Source organism: Cucurbita maxima, unplaced genomic scaffold (assembly GCF_002738345.1).
Source record: "Cucurbita maxima cultivar Rimu unplaced genomic scaffold, Cmax_1.0 Cma_Scf00013, whole genome shotgun sequence".
Taxonomy (NCBI): domain Eukaryota; kingdom Viridiplantae; phylum Streptophyta; class Magnoliopsida; order Cucurbitales; family Cucurbitaceae; genus Cucurbita; species Cucurbita maxima.
The window spans coordinates 2,247,412-2,264,346 of NW_019272029.1; the positions used below are offsets into that span (position 1 = coordinate 2,247,412).

The 16,935-nt window shown below is 33.3% G+C and overlaps 3 protein-coding genes across 5 annotated transcripts in view; 2 read left to right on the top strand and 1 right to left on the bottom strand.

Annotated features, from left to right (window-relative positions):
• Positions 1-1,947, bottom strand: part of LOC111488206 (cytochrome P450 86B1-like) — a 1,953-nt gene extending 6 nt beyond the window's left edge. The window contains exons 1-3 of the mRNA XM_023135889.1: positions 1,118-1,947; positions 525-1,005; positions 1-452 (exon numbers count right to left, since the gene is read on the bottom strand). The exon at positions 1-452 is cut by the window's left edge and continues 6 nt beyond it. Of these exons, the coding sequence (XP_022991657.1) occupies positions 51-452; positions 525-1,005; positions 1,118-1,923 (1,689 nt within the window). The 5' untranslated portion in view covers positions 1,924-1,947 and the 3' untranslated portion in view covers positions 1-50. The remainder of the gene's footprint in view (positions 453-524; positions 1,006-1,117) is intronic.
• Positions 1,948-5,757: 3,810 nt separating this feature from the next.
• On the top strand, positions 5,758-10,602 carry LOC111488390 (serine carboxypeptidase-like 34). 2 transcript variants are annotated; one of them, XM_023136117.1, is made up of 11 exons: positions 5,758-6,198; positions 7,756-7,866; positions 8,046-8,141; positions 8,278-8,370; positions 8,442-8,530; positions 8,612-8,914; positions 9,004-9,140; positions 9,639-9,731; positions 9,811-9,916; positions 10,325-10,492; positions 10,535-10,602. In XM_023136117.1, the coding sequence occupies exons 1-10, from the start codon at positions 5,913-5,915 to the stop codon at positions 10,472-10,474; spliced, it is 1,464 nt and encodes a 487-aa protein (XP_022991885.1). In that variant the 5' UTR covers positions 5,758-5,912; the 3' UTR covers positions 10,475-10,492; positions 10,535-10,602. The 2 variants fall into 2 exon arrangements, with proteins under 2 accessions (XP_022991885.1, XP_022991883.1); XM_023136115.1 differs by having other exon boundaries at positions 10,325-10,602.
• A 981-nt stretch (positions 10,603-11,583) lies between these two features.
• Positions 11,584-15,870, top strand: LOC111488389 (pheophytinase, chloroplastic). 2 transcript variants are annotated; one of them, XM_023136113.1, is made up of 6 exons: positions 11,584-11,775; positions 12,439-13,119; positions 13,811-14,037; positions 14,112-14,303; positions 14,389-14,545; positions 15,502-15,870. In XM_023136113.1, exons 2-6 carry the CDS (start codon positions 12,454-12,456, stop codon positions 15,730-15,732), a joined length of 1,473 nt encoding a protein of 490 aa, XP_022991881.1. In that variant the 5' UTR covers positions 11,584-11,775; positions 12,439-12,453; the 3' UTR covers positions 15,733-15,870. The 2 variants fall into 2 exon arrangements, with proteins under 2 accessions (XP_022991881.1, XP_022991882.1); XM_023136114.1 differs by lacking the exon at positions 11,584-11,775 and adding an exon at positions 11,831-11,938.
• The last annotated feature ends 1,065 nt before the right edge of the window (positions 15,871-16,935 follow it).

Consider the following 16,935-nt stretch of genomic DNA (forward strand, 5'->3'; position numbering starts at 1 on the left):
TTATAATTATTTCAAATTATTAACACTCCCACTGAATTTCAGGGCTTCAGTCAATTTAGCTTCATGTATTTCCGAATCTGCCCCTCTTCTCGTTTGATCAAATTGACCTTCAAGCCGTCCTTCATATAGAAAGTTAGGGCAAGCTTCGGCTCCACCGGATGCCCCTTCACCACCGCCACCCGGTACCGGCTGATGATCGAGGCGGCGACGTATTTCATTTGATAGTACGCGAAATCCCTTCCCAGACACAGCCGAGGACCGCCGTTGAAGGCGGTGAATCGATACGCTGATTCGCTCATGAACCGACCGTCTTTCATCCATCTTTCAGGTTTGAATTCGCGACAATCTTTCCCCCAAATCGCTTCCATTCTTCCCATCGCGTATATAGCGTAGATGATTTTTGTTCCTTTCTTCAGAATCGTTCCGTCTGGGAATACATCGTCCTCCACGACCTGAATCGGACGGGTAATTGATTAGGTTTTTGAAATCTTTCGAAATAGGAATGTGTATGAGTGATTAATTACCTCTTTGTGATCGACTGGAACTGATGGATATAATCTTAGGGCTTCGGAAATCGCCGCGTGCAAATACTCCATTTTCTTGATTTCCTCTGGTTTGAACACTAACGAATCGAATCGGAACTCTCTGGTTTTGGCCTCTCCTCGTTCGCCGACGATTCTGTAAATTTCTGCTAGAATTTTGTTCTCCACGTCGGGATTTTGATCGAGCAACCAGAAGAACCAACTCAATGCGACGGAAGACGTGTCTCTTCCGGCGAGTATGAAATTGACGCAAATATCTCTGAGAAACTTGTCGGAGAATGGCCGCCCTTGCTCGTCTCTTAGCCTCATAAATACGGTTAATAGGTCGGATCTCTGGTTATTGGCTTGTGGTTGCGCCGTCGTGGAGAGTTCTCTCTTCCGTGTTTGAATCACGTCCTCTGCAAATTCGTCGACGGTTTTTATCGATTGCTTCAGCTTCTTTTCCACTCCCAAGTTCAGGTACCTGCTTAATGGTAAATTAATTAAGCAATTAGTTGTTTAATTACTTCTAATTATAGAGTTTTTTTCTTAACAGATTGTCTTGAAAAATGATTTAATTACACTATTGTAAATACCTCAAGATTTTCCATACGAACGTAGGTGTGATGAAGCGTAGAACAGTGACTTCAGTCGCATCCTCAAAGGCCTTAGCAAATGGAATCTCCGGCAAGCCGCCGCGCAAGCAGCCGGGATCCACCCCAAAGGCAATCATACACACATTGTCAAACGTCAATCTCAGAAGAACATCCTGCAGGTCCACTGCCGTCCTCCGTTCCACAAAATCCTCCAACACCGTTTCCAACCTCGAGTGCACGAGCTCCACCAGCGACTCCACCGTCATCTGTCGGAATCTCGCCGAGTGAAACTCAATGCTGGCCACCTTCCTCTGTCGTTGCCACGTCTCGTCGTCGGCCCCAAATATTCCATCACCGAGAAGGTCTCTCACCGTGTCGCGGAAGAATGACCCTTTAGGGTAGTAAGGAAATTTGGTCTTGAGAAGGTGCTCCAAGTTCCGGGGATCAGCAGTGACTACACAATTGAGACTACTAAACCACGGGCCTCGAAATTGAAACGTACCCTTATGACGGCGGAGGAGGTCAGTAATCCATTCATAGAGATTCCCACGTGCTGCTGTGATCAGAGACGGTAACATTCCAACGATCGGCCAAACAGACAAGCCATATCGTCGCTGTTGTCTAATGACATGGATGGCCAAGAACACGAAAAGAGCGAAAGAGAGCTCCAAGATTTGGACGTCAAGGAGCGGCCAGAGCCTGAAGTTTTCAGCGGAAACCACAGCAGGCAGGGCGGAGGAGGAGGAGAGGTTGCCGGAATCCATAATAGGTTTGTGATGAAGGAATGGAATTGCATGGGAAAACATGGAGGAAGCTTTGATGGTAAATTGGTGAGTTAAGTTTAATAGTCATGCAATATAAGGCAGCCAAAAGCATGCAAAGATGGCTTTCTTGTTTTCCACTTTGTTTTGGGTTAATAAAATGGTTTCAATTTGGTGAGCTGAAAATACTTAATTTTCTCTGTTGCTTTTGGGAGGAAGATGGCCTAAATAAGCTACTTTCCTTTTATAACTATGACCAACAATTAAGAAAATTATTTTTCAAAACTATTTATCATATTCTTATTTTTTTTTTCTCGAACTTGTGACATTTTGATTAAAATTATAGTATTTTAGCTAGTTAAGCTATATTCAAATAGTCGAATCTAGTTTATTTTAAGTGGGTTTTATTGACTGTCTATTTCCTGATAGTTAGTTATATGTGGTAAGATGTTGTTGTCTTTTTGCTTGCATCACATACAACTCCTGTTTTCTAAAACTTTCTGCATGAATCGAGGTAAGAGGCTCAAGCATACGTCGCTTAACCGTAGGTAACGCAAGAATGAATTGACTTAATTCACGTTCTTGCTAGGAAGTGAGTGCCGTACAATCGCAAGTTCGTCGTTCGTCGCCATTAAAAGTGTGATGGCGAGAAATAACCAAAAATTATTCTTTTTTTAATAAAAAATGGAAATAATTTGGGTGGGAGTTTGTTGATTAGAAGTCATTGTTTGGGTACAATGTAATGTGTGTGGGGAAATTCTTTTCTTTGGTTTTTGAGTGAACACTTGGTTTGGAGGATGGTAGTGGGTGTGACTGATGACCTACTAATTAATTAATTAATTAATTAATTAATTAATTAATTAATTAATTCCAAACTCTAATTTTTGTGGTTGATTTTTTATTTTTGGTTTATTTATTCACAAAAATTTGGTTCCTCGCTTTTAAATAATAAGAATATTAAATAGGTAAAAGTTTATAGTTTATTATTTGACACGTGGCAGAATAGTTTTATATGGATAAGGTATGCTAGAAGGGATTTTCTAATAAAAATAAATTAAAAAAATTAATCCATTTGAAAAACAATGGTTATTCTACGTACATTTGGAAAGGAAAAATAATTTTAAAAAATACCATATAATTATAGAGTTATTAATGATTTATTTTTGTTTTGGGGTTGTTTATTACCTTTTAGAAAATAATTATTTTTTCATTCATTCGACTTCATAACCTAATTAACTCATATTATCTAACTCAAGAGTTGAGTTAGGTTAAAAAAAAAATCAATTTAAAGTTGATTTTTTGCCAAACTAAAATTAGATTCTGCTTATGTGTTAACATTTTACCACTGAATATATGGTTACAACCCAACTCAACCTTATCTTATTCTTGAAAAAGTTGAGTGAAAATATTTAACATTTATAATCAATACAATACAACTATTGATGTATATTTGAATTTGATGAGATTTTAGTTATTAATTTAAAAGTACTATCGATATTTTTTTAATAATAAAATAAATAAATTCAACCACCCAACTTGAAAATAGAAGATAGAGTTGAGTTATAAACTTTATCTATATTGTTCAAGTCACCAATCCAACTAACCCAAAATTTCTGAATGGATCTAAAAGATTTTTCCAACTCGGGTTACATTCTTAGTTGTAGACATCATTTGACAAGTGAGTATCTAAATTAATTACATTTAAAAAGTTTTGAAACTAAAAATAAAATAAATATAAAAGTCGAACGATCAAAATGGACATAGCAAAAGTCGAAAACGAAAATTGAACCGGTTAAAAAGTTCAAAACAAAAATTAGAACGAACCCAATTATAAACATATTTTTAATCTTTTAAACTCGAATTAAATTTTAATTTTACATTTTCTATACATAATTTTAAATTAAATGCATGTTTAAAATGATTTCAAAATAATTTTAATAATTTCAAAATTACTTATACATAATTTAAATTTAATTTTTTAAATATAATATTTGTTTTTTCTAAACTTTCGTAGAAGTCCAAAAAGTAATAATTTTTTTTTTATTAAATTTAATAATGTGATAGATAATATTCAATTTAAAATTTTGATGACTACAATGGATTTAACGGTTTCTATTACGTAAAAATAAAATAAATTATATGACATAAAAATATTATCCTTTCCATTAATTAAATATTTTTGTACAGTTGAGCAGTCAATATCTCCCAAACCTATTTTAAATTAAAAAAAATATTAAATTCCTCCCAATTATTTGGGTACATGACACATTAAAAAAAAACTTTTTAATTTTTTCAAATTTAACGGTAGTAAAATAAATAAAAAAATTTATGAATTAATTATTTATGCGACAATTAAAAGATTTTATTTTTTTCAATGAAAAAAAAACGTAATAATTAAATTAAGTTAAAATATATATATATATGAATTGGTCCTTAGAAAAATAAATGAATAATTATGATAAATATTTTAAATTTTGTAGCCAATCAAAATAGGCCACCTGTCACGATACAGAGTCCACAAAAAAACATATCCCTTATTGGGGAAGATTCAACGGATTAAAAAAAGCAATAATATTATTGGTCAAAATTTTTATTTGACCATCGTTTCAAATAAATAATTATTTTTTTCGATTGTATAAATTAATAATCAAAATCTAAAATCTTTTATTTATTAATTTTTGGGAAAAATTAAAATTTTGAGTAAGTCTCACTCGCAATTATATATAAACATCGAAGTGTCAAATCTTTTATTTTATTTATCTTTCGGGAATATGAAAATTTTGAGTAAGCCTGACTCACGCTTAGATATAAATATCAACGGAGAAAAAAAATTATCTAAAAAAATTATAATTTTATTTTATTTATATTTTAGAGACAAAAATATTGACTCGAACAAATGTACTATGTAGGATAAGTTCATTCGTAATTTTAAATATTATATTTTTAATTTATATATTCAAATATTATTTAACTAAAAAAGAATATATAATGTTTAGCATACAAAATATATTTGCTAAAAATATAAATTTTAATTTATTTAAGATTAAAATTAAAGGAACGGAATTATATTTAAATTGAAATTAAAAAACAATTAAAAGCCAGCAGGGAGCACGTGTGCAATATTATTATTGCAATATAAATATATAATTTAGAGTCCTTAAATATTTTCAACGGTTTCAGTTGCAAGCAAGCAAGAAAATAAATTGAATATTGAAAAAGAAAAATAACACTTAAATATTTATGTTTTTTTAAAGGAAAATAAATAATTTTGAAAAAAAAAAAATACAAAATTACGATTATGCTCTCATTCAATAATTTTTTTATTTACCTTTAAAATAATTAAAAAATAAATATCAATCATGACAAAAAGAAGAGAAAATGACGTGGCATGTAATATTTGGACACTTGCTGCACGAAGAGATTCTTTTTCTTCAATAAAAATATATAGAAGTTAGTATCTAATTATGGTAACTTCCGAGAAGTAAAATATGTAATAATAATAATAATAATAATAATAATAATAAAAAGTAAAATCTTTTAACGATCTTTTTTTTACTTTTTAAGATTTAATTAAATAATTAATTTCTACGTTTTATTTTTATAAAATTCCACTTTTATTATGTTTCAACTAATTTGAATATTAATTGATTTTCATTTTGTTCGTGTAATTACTAGGATTTCAATAAAATAAAAAAATTAATCATTAGAGTCGGTAAATGACTAAAATACCCTTAAATACTTTTAAATAATAAATAATAATAATAATAATAATAATCTGATTGGTGACATAGGAAGTCAACTGGATATATAAGAAAAAAATAAATTAAAATAGAAATAAAAAAAATGGTACAAATTAGAAGGCCACTTTTACAGAATCTGCAGTCTCACGCATGGTTCTAAAAAGCCAATTCTCTTCTTTCTTCCTTTTCTCTCCCTATTTAAACCACACCATTCACAAAGAAAAGGAACTGTGGTCGAGGTCGGAGTCGAGGTCGGAGGCGGTGTCGGAGACCTAGACCGACTTTTAATTTCTCATGGCGTCTACGGTGATTACTTCTTTCTTTTCGTATCTTCTTCTTTTCTGTCTTCTTGGTTCGGTAGAAGAAAGTTTCGGTGCAAAATATGGAGTCGGTCGAGAGGAACTAGCTCGACAAGAAGCGGACCGAGTCGTGGGGCTGCCGGGACAACCACAGGTGAAATTCAAGCAATATGCTGGGTATGTCACTGTCAATGAGAGCCATGGAAGAGCATTGTTTTATTGGTTCTTTGAAGCCATTGGTAACTCTCATCAAAAGCCTCTTCTTCTTTGGCTTAATGGAGGTACTACTAACCTAAAAACCTACATTATTTAATTCCTTAATGTTAATTATTTGTTTTTAATTTGCATTTATTGTCGTGTTTTTTTGGTGTATTAATTCGAATTTCCTCTGATTTTTAGTTATTAAAAATTATAAATTATTCATAATAATCTCTTGCGTATTGAAAAAAAAAGTCAAAGGTCGTATTTTACATAATTATATTTATTTTTTTAATGAAAAAAAATCATTATAATAATAATTGACATAAAATGACAAACTATTACTATATGCATTTTTTTAAAAAAATCAGTAAATACAAAGTTTTTATATGGTCATGCAACAACCAATATTCGACAACGACCTTTCAACATTTTTAAGATTGGTTATTTTCTTGCCAATTTTATTTTATTTTTTTTTTTTAATTTTAGTTGTCATTTAATTGTTGTTCTATAATCAGGGAATATCTAGTACACGTGTCATTTAATTTTAAATTTACATTATATTTAGTATATGTGACACCCGAGTAAAAGAGGAATACATGAATGTGTTAGATGAACACGACTCCCCATAATTGTAAGATATTATCTACTATGAACATAAGCTCTGATGATTTTTCTTTGGGCTTCCCAAAAGGCCTCGTACCAATAGAGAGAGTATTCCTTTATTATAAACTCATGATCATTCCTTAAATTAGCCTATACTTTCATCAACACCTCCCCTCGAACAAGTACGCCTCCTTTTAATCGAGACTTGACTCCTTTTATTTTGGAGTCTTAGTCATTTTTTTACTATGCTTTCGAGGAGCCTCGACTCCTTTTTCTTTTGGAGTCCTTTGTTCGACATTTGAGGATTCTATTAACATGGTTAACTTTAGGGCATGACTCTAATATCATGTTGATGAACACGACTCCCCACATATGATATTGTCTACTTTAAACATAAGCTCTCATGACTTTGCTTTGGGCTTCCCAGAAGGCCTCAACCCAACAGAGAGAGTATTTCTTGATTATAAATGCATGATCATTCCCTAAATTAGTCCGGACTTCTAAGAACATGATGACTCAATCCTAGGAACTAATTACAGGTTGGGCTAGGGCTATTAGGTTATGGGTCGGTAGTATTACTCGATAATAATATAATATTACATACTTTCAAACATGAAATTATATCTGCATCGAGACATTAATTGAAAGGACCTCTTTAAAAATGTCAAATATCGGGATATTTTTCGTACTAAAATTATTTTCGCCGTAAAAGTGGGGAAGGAATTGAGGGTAAAAATGGAAAATTGGTTTAGAATTGCAGAAAGGTCCCTAGGGGGTCACTATTTTCTTTTTTAGGTTTGTATTTTAGCCTCTTTTTGACAGAGGTGCAGTTGGCAATGGCTTTTCCTAAGAGATGGATATGGGAAAGAAGCATATTTAGATGATGGGGAGAAAAATGTCATTTTCAACGGGAAGGCCAAATTTCTTGAATTTTACATTAAATTATTTTAATTTTATTTTTGCACCTAAAATACTACGTGTATTATATTAAAATAAAAATAATTTGATTAATGATTGTTTAAAATGTTAATCAGGACCCGGATGCTCATCAGTCGGGTACGGGGCAGCCGAGGAATTGGGTCCTTTCTTTCCTCAGAAAGGAGACGAACCGAAGCTCAAGTTCAACCCGCACACGTGGAATAGAGGTTATTTTATTATTATTTTTAAAATAGCTTTTATTTTGTATTACTAAATAATAATAATAATAATAATAAATCAATTGTATTAATTAAAATTATTTTAATATATTTTTTCTAAGTGAATCAATAATTAATTTCACATTATTTTATTTAAAATAAACTTAAAATATTTTTCATTGATTTAGTGGCAAACTTATTGTTCTTGGAATCACCCGTTGGAGTTGGATTCTCCTATACCAACACTAGCAAAGACATTAGTGAGCTCGGCGACACTGTCACAGGTATAAATCCAATAATTTATTTAACTTTAAATTTATAATATTTTTGAAATTTTAAAATTTGGAATTTAATAAATATTAATCTTATGAACCAAAATTGTAAATTAAAAGTAAATGACTGTATTCTTTTTTTCTTTAGCCAAGGATTCTTACGCATTTCTAATCAACTGGTTCCAGCGATTCCCCCAATTCAAATCCCGTGAGTTTTACATCGCCGGCGAGAGCTACGCAGGTACAGCAAATTGATCACGAATTCGAATTCCTCTTTTTAAATTACTGTTCATCATCATTCTTCTTCCTCAGGCCACTACGTTCCGCAACTTTCAGAGCTGATTTTCGAGGAGAACAAGAAAATCTCGAAGAAAAACCGCATAAACTTCAAAGGCTTCATGGTAGTTCATCTCGTTTTCAGGAAAATTGCTTAAAATTTCTCACTCGGTCTCCATTTTCTAATAGTGTACGTCGACTTGCAGATCGGAAACGCCTTGCTCGACGACGAAACCGATCAGCGCGGGATGATTGAGTACGCTTGGGATCACGCCGTAATCTCTGATCGATTGTACGGAGAAATTGTAAGAAACTGCAATTTCAGCAATACGGTTCCAACAAAGGCCTGCGACATTTCTCTGAGCAAGTATTTCGATGTGTACAATATCATCGACATGTACAGTTTGTACTCTCCAACTTGCGTTGAAACGAATTCGAGCCGCAGCAGCGGAAGAAGGAAGCAGCGATTCGCAATCAACGGCGTTGCGCCTCAGTTATTCGCCAAATATGTGAGTTCTGAACATGATTTTACGCACTTTTTTGGTTCGGATCTGTCGAATCTGGAAATCGATTGCCGATTGGAGATGAATTTGTGCAGGAAGGATGGCATAAGAGGCCGGTAGGATACGATCCTTGTTCGCCGGATTATACTGACAAATATCTGAACAGAGCGGACGTTCAGAAGGCTCTGCACGCCAATATCACCAAGATTCCATATCCTTGGACTCATTGCAAGTATGGATATCGTTTTCACCTTTTTATAGTATTGTTAGTGTTCTTCCCGTTAGTGTTCTTAAATTAGCCGATTTCATTCAACACCTCCTTCGGAACCAAGTAAGTCTTCCCTTAATCAAGGCTCGACTCCTTTTTCTCTTTGGAGTATTAGTCGTTTTTTGAATATACCTTCAAATCTCACAATACTTTTGTTAGACATTTGAAAATTCTATTGAATGGCTAAGTCTAGAGCTAACATGGGTAAGTTTAAAGCACGACTCTTATACCATGTTAGATGAATACTACTCTCTACAATGATATGATATTGTCTACCTTGAGAGCATAAGCTCTCATGAATTTGTTTTGAGTTTCCTAAAAGGTCTAATGCCAATGGAGATAACACTCCTTATTATAAACCCATGATCATTTCCTAGATTAAAAACGTGGGACTTTCATCCAACACTTCCCACTCTGACATTTAAACGTCGCTTATTCAATAATTTCTTTCGTTATTTGCAGCGATAACATCACATTTTGGAAGGATGCACCATCTTCAATACTCCCCGTAATAAAAAAGCTCGTGGCTAGAGGCCTTCGCATATGGGTGTTTAGGTAAATCAAATCTTCAAAACCATTTGAAATTTCAATTAATTTTGATTCTAAATTATAATGATCAAGCGTTTAACGACAGTGGGGATACTGATGGAAGAATTCCAGTGACCTCAACTAGACTCACTTTGAATAAACTTGGTTTAAAGATTAAACAAGATTGGACTCCTTGGTACAGTCGTCAACAGGTACTTTCTTCTTTTAAAGTTATCATTATTAGACATGAAATTTACGACCGAGCAAACTAAGCTAACTCCTATATTTTTATTATCATTTAAAAATATAAATTTTAAGAAATAACGGTACTTACATGTTGAAATACAAATTCTTATTCACCTTATGATAAATTTTAATGTAGTATAAAATTTGAATAACTATACAATATATTATCTATTTTCTTATTTTCAAAAAAAAAAAATTGCATATATTCAGTAAAGTTTTTAATTGGTGTCGGAATACACTTAAAATATTTAAAAAAATGTTTTTTTTTAAATTTAAAATCCTATAATTTGGAAACAATCTTTTTAAAAAACATAATTTCATAATTAAAAAGTAGTTTGAATAATTGAGACACGTGTGGTTTTTTTATTGGATAGGTTGGTGGGTGGACAATTGAGTACGAAGGGTTAACATTTGTAACAGTGAGAGGGGCTGGCCACGAGGTTCCAGCGTTTGCACCAAAGCGAGCCCTTCAGATGATTACTCATTTCATGGCCAATCACAAGCTGCCAACTGTCCCTTTTTAGAAATTTATTTCCTTTTCCTTTTTACTTATTTCTTAAATTTTATGAGTCACAGTCTTTTGTTTTTAATTTAAACTTTAATCCACAAAATGCCGAGGGAGGGCAAATAAATTAAGCTTTTTTTATTTTTATTTTTATTTTTTTATTTTTATGTTCCTTCATAGTTAATTATCTTGTAAATTTGAAAAAAAAAATTATAATTTTATCAATATATCTATTATGTCGTATAAAAATTGGTTAGAATATAAAAGAAAATATGGGAATATGAAATATTTACTTGTTAATTTAAATAATATTATTATTTTTATAAATATATTTTACCGTTCATATTCTTTGAAACATCCATATTTTAATTTAAAAGATTTCAACCGAAAATAATTAGATGAAAATAATGTTTATTGATTGTGAGATCATATATTAGTCAGAAGAAAACATGTTTTAAAACCATTAAGTTTATGACGATCCATAACGGTCAAAGCGGCAGACAATACCTGCTAGCAGTGAACGTGTCTTGTACAAATGGTATCAGAGTCAGACATTTGGTAGTACACTAGCGAGGACGCTGACCCCCAAGGGAGGTGAACTATGAGATCCTACATCCAATTGGAGTGGGGAACAAAACATTTCAAAAGGTGTAGAAACCTCTCCCAGAACAGTTGGATAGAGAAACAAAACATTTTTTTTATAAGGGTTTGGAAACCACCTCTCCAAGAACAACTGGACATTGGATAGGGAAACAAACATTATTTGTAAGGGCATGGAAACCCCCTCCTAACAGACATGTTTAAAACCGTACTTAATAAGTTAAAAAATGGTGAAATATTACTTTTTATTTTTAAATTTTATAAATATTTGAAAGCTACTATTAAAATAGAAATTTATTAGATTATTAAACGGTGAGAATAATCTCAATTTTCATTTAAAATTCTAATAAATTGAATTTTTTTTTCGAGATATTGTTAGAAACAAATGTGAAATGTATTTATTACAAAGAATCAGTCAAATAATTCCACCCAATTTCCATCAAACACAAAACCATTACGCAACGGAACGTTCGGGATCCGTCGCTATTGTCTAAGTCAAATTATTGAAAATTTGATAAATAATTAATAATTTTCTGTTCTTGTCTGATTCTTTGGCAATCCCAATTACTAATTCGATAATCGAAGTTCCATTATTTTCCTGGTCTGCAGAGAAAGGCGAAGCGTCTAAGCATCAAATTCTTCTCACTCTTCGTTTCGCTGGAATCTCCCGGAAACTCGGAGAAGACTGTGACCCATGCCACTTCCCTCTCCTAACTAGAGGTATGAGCACACAAGCAACATTTATCAATTCTTCAATTTAATCGATTTGTGTTCCTTTTCCGCTGATGGATCTGTTTTAGATGTGATTATTTCTTCATTATTCTCTAGAATTACATGTAATTTTGCTCAGAATCTGTCGGTGAGTCGAATTTTCGCCAACACTGTAAGGAGTTCATCCTGTTGTTGAGTTTTGTTTCATTTCGATCATTCTGTTTCTGATAATCTTCTTGTTTTTTGGTTTCTATTTTGGAGATCTATGTTTTTTGTTTATCGAGGTTGTCGGATTTTGGGTTAGGTTAGTAACGTTGAAAATGACTCACAATCTAAATATGTCGAACCAATTACAAATGCTTTTGAGGAGAGGAACCTTGAACACTTATACTTTTCAATTCTCTTTGTTACTGTGAAACTAGCATACATCTCGTAAGTATTTATAGTGGAGAAAGCATAACCGATCTCTTATACTTCTCCTCAAATTTAAGCCACTGACGAATCTGGCTAATTAAAGACTAACAATTTTCGTAAGTCAAACAATTATCCTAAATAATAACTTCTTTTTAAGTAAAGCTTACTCACTTCATTCAAACTTGGGGGAAGTTCATTCAACTGTTTGGGGGAAGTTGTTGCTGAATCGGTGTTCTTTTCTTTGGCTAATCATTGCAGGACAATTTTGTAGACATGGAGGTTCTGTCTTGTAGCTCAGTTCCAAACATTAATGTTCTGTTCTTGAGGTCAAACTGTGCTGGAAAAACCTTGAATCCAAGTTTTGTAAACCTATCTGGTTTAAGAAAACGTGAAATCTTGTGTGTTAGAATCAAAGCTAGAAGAAGATTTTCTCAACCAAAGGTCCTATGTAGTAGCTATGGTGGCTATGTGGTTGATGGAGAAGGAAGTTCGGTAAGCATATCGGAGAGTGGCGGCGAGTCGGCGACGAAAGTTCAAATTCCTGGTTTGCCTGATGAATCTAATGGTGAATCCAGTGCTCAAATCAGTAGTTGTTTTTGGGAATGGAAACCAAAACTTAGTGTTCACTATGAAAAAGCTGGAACTGAATATGTGAACTCTCCACCTGTGCTTTTTCTTCCTGGTTTTGGGGTTGGTTCCTTCCACTATGAGAAGCAACTTAAAGATTTGGGACGTGATTATAGGGTATGGGCCATAGATTTTCTTGGCCAGGGCATGTCATTACCAGTTGAAGATCCCACTTCATCTTCTAAGGAAGGAAATGAATCAAATGGGCAAGATTCTTCTTGGGGTTTTGGAGATGAGACTGAACCATGGGCATCTGAGCTTGTTTACTCTATTGATTTGTGGCAGGATCAAGTTCGCTATTTCATCGAACAGGTACCCAAAATAATAGTTAATTTGTGTTAGAGATATTCATTTGACTTGTGGGTTAGATTCATGTAGCTGAGCCTATACCTGATATATTGCAAACTTCGTGTCAAAACCGTAACAACTCAGGTTCACCATTAGCAAATATTGTCCTCTTTCGGCTTACCCTTTTGGGATTTCCCTAAGGTTTTTAAAACGTGTATGCTAGGGAGAGGTTTCCACACCTTTATAAAGAATGCTTCGTTCTTCTCTCTAACCGATGTGAGATCTCTTAATTCACCCCCTTTGGGGTTTAGCGTCCTTATTGACACTCGTTCCCTTCCCCCACACTCACAAAAACAATCTAGTTACACTTTACACTAATTTACAAGTCAAACAAGGGCTACCGAACATATTTTTAGGCTTTTGTGAGATCTCATATTAGTCGGAGACGAGAACAAAACATTCCTTATAAGGGTGTGGAAACCTCTCCCTAGTAGACGTGTTTTAAAACCGTGAAGCTGATGACAATATGTAACGAACCAGAGCGGACAATATCTGCAAGCAGTGAGCTTGGGCCGTTGCATACATTCTACTACACAAACAGATTTTCCAACTTTAGGCTATACAAACTAATCCGTAAAAGAAGCATCTCTTCTCATTGTGACTGCTTAAAAGCTGACATTGAAAATCATATTGATATCCCAAATGATCATTGCAGGTCATTGGTGAGCCAGTCTACATTGTGGGCAATTCCCTTGGAGGGTTTGTGGCATTATACTTTGCAGCCTGCAATCCTGAACTAGTAAAGGGTGTTACGTTGCTAAATGCAACACCATTCTGGGGATTCTTTCCTAATCCTATAAGATCACCAAGATTAGCCAAAATATTCCCTTGGAGTGGAAAGTTTCCATTACCAGACAGTGTGAGAAAGCTCACAAAATTCGTGTAAGTTCATGAATCATTCAATGAACTGTTGAATATCTTTAAATCTGTTCTCTTCACACTCTGTTCGATATCAGTTGGCAGAAAATAAGTGACCCCGAGAGCATCGGAGACATCCTCAGGCAAGTCTACGCAGATCACACGACGAATGTCGACAACGTGTTTTGTCGTATCGTGGAAACAACACAGCATCCAGCTGCAGCTGCATCTTTTGCATCAATTATGTTTGCTCCTCAGGGAAAGCTATCATTTTGGGAAGCTTTATCAAGGTGGAACATAATTTTGATATTAAGATTCAAATTCTTTACCTGTCCTGTTTTGGCTTAGATTTGTTTGTTTGTTTGTTTTGCTTAGATGCCATACGAATTCAGTGCCAGTTTGTCTGATATATGGAAAAGAAGACCCGTGGGTGAAACCTGTTTGGGGGCTTCAGGTGAAAAGGCGAATGCCTGAGGCTCCATATTATGAGATTAGCCCTGCTGGCCATTGTCCCCATGATGAAGTCCCTGAGGTATACTTCTTTCTTAAATGCATGTGAGAAGTTTACAGGAGAAATACAAAAAAACCGCAACCGAATCCAACCCGTAAAAGAAAACGCTCTAGGGAAAGGGCATTTGGTAACTAAAGAATGAGGATCGCCTTTGCCTTGTATCTTCTTTTGTTGTTGTCGGTGGGTGTCCTTAACTCGAAGTTTCTATTGGGACGAATTCATATAAAGACTCCGAAAACTAAAATAGAGCTTTGTAACCGCCCCCGCACAAGCCCACTAATTGCCAGTAGATATTGTCATTTATATGAAGAGTATGAAAACCAATATAGAACTTTGTAATAGCTCAAGCTCACTACTAGTCGATATTGTCCATTTTGGTTTGTTACAAGTCGCCGTTAGCCTCACGGTTTTAAAACGCGTCTACTAGGGAGAGGTTTCCACACCCTTATAGGTGAATGAAGGTTTCCACACTCTTATAAGGAATGCTTCATTCTCCCTCCATTCAAGGTAGGATCTCACAATCCACTCTCATCGCGGTCCAACGTCTTCACTGGCACACCACCCAGTGTTTGGTTCTGATATCATTCGCAACAGCCCAAGCTCACTACTAATAGATATTGTCCGCTTTGGCTCATTAGGTATCGCCGTCAACCTCACGGTTTTAAAAGTGTAGGTTAGAGAGGGTTTTTCACACCTTTATAAGGAATATTTTGTTTCTTCTTCAACCGATGTGGGATCTCTTACAAGCATAGCTTGCTTATTCCTCGAACGAGCTCCATACTAGTTGCTTCCAAATATAAGATGCTTATGTTTGAGATATTCAGTCATCTATAAGAAAAGAACCGATCTTAGAACAATACCAACGTTACTCGACATAAGACCTTAGCTGATTTTTGATCAAGGAGATCATCTGATGAATTTGTGGGTTTGGGAGATTTTAGTTTGAAGAACACTGAAAGAATGGTTTGTTATTACAGGTTGTGAACTTCTTACTACGTGGGTGGATAAAGAACCTAGAGACAGAAGGCTCAGTGGCGTTGCCTCTGGTGGGGGAACCAGACAGCATTGGAGACGGCAACGTTGTGAAGGATTTGGAATTTGCACGAGAAGGATCAAAGAAGTCTGTGTCTGTCCGATTGTACGGATCCACTTCTTCGGTTTTGGAACGGATAACCTCTTTATTCAAAACTGCAACAGTCAAAGCTTAACAACTAGAAAGAATGTTTGTTTTTGGTGCTTGTTTTTAAGCTTTGCCTTGCGTTGTAAGAAACCCAAAACAAACTCCTTTTTCCCATTTTGTACAGAAAAGCTTAGAAAAGAAAGAGATTGGAAATATGATTACCTCAGAGTTAGCCCACACCTCTACATTTGTACGATATTATACATTTTGAGCATAAATTTTCATCAGGCTTTAATTTGGACTACCAAAAAAATCTGTACCATAATAATAGAGAGAGTATTATTTAATTATAAATCTATTATCATTCCTTCCATGAAAGCCTTTTATCTTTAAACAGCTTGAATAGAAAACACCCCTATTTGTTCACTCATTTCTATTTAGTTCTATAAAAATAGAAAATCATAGATGATATATAACACGGAAAATCTTTCTATCAAGATAAGTAAATGTATCCGAATGAAAAAAATTATGCTAGAATTGAATCGAATTAAGACTACAAACTGTTATGATTGTAAGATTAGAGATGAAATCGTGAATGAGATATAACACGAAAACCTTTTGATCCTTTTTGATTCAAAATAGGAAGGTGAATGTTTAAATAAAATATTCATACTAAAAAGTTTCGAACTGTATCAATATATAACACACAAAATCTTCGATTATTTATAAATTATAAATTAGAGAGTAAAAATAATCCAATAATAAGACTCTTTATAAAATAAAGAAATCTTCGATTATTTATAAATTATAAATTAGAGAGTAAAAATAATCCAATACTTTATAAAATAAAGAAATCTTCGATTATTTATAAATTATAAATTAGAGAGTAAAAATAATCCAATAATAAGACTCTTTATAAAATAATCGATTATTTATAAATTATAAATTAGAGAGTAAAAATAATCCAATAATAAGACTCTTTATAAAATAACAAAATCTTCGATTATTTATAAATTATAAATTAGAGAGTAAAAATAATCCAATAATAAGACTCTTTATAAAATAAAGAAATCTTGGATTATTTATAAATTATAAATTAGAGAGTAAAAATAATCCAATAATAAGACTCTTATAATCCAATAATAAGACTCTTTATAAAATAAAGACAACTTATTAATTTTTTAAAATTCTAAACATTAAAAACTTAGTTTTATTTTAAAAAATTGATTAAAAATTCAAAATTAACAAAAAAAAAAAAAAAAAAAAAAAAAAAAAAAAAAAAAAAAAAAAA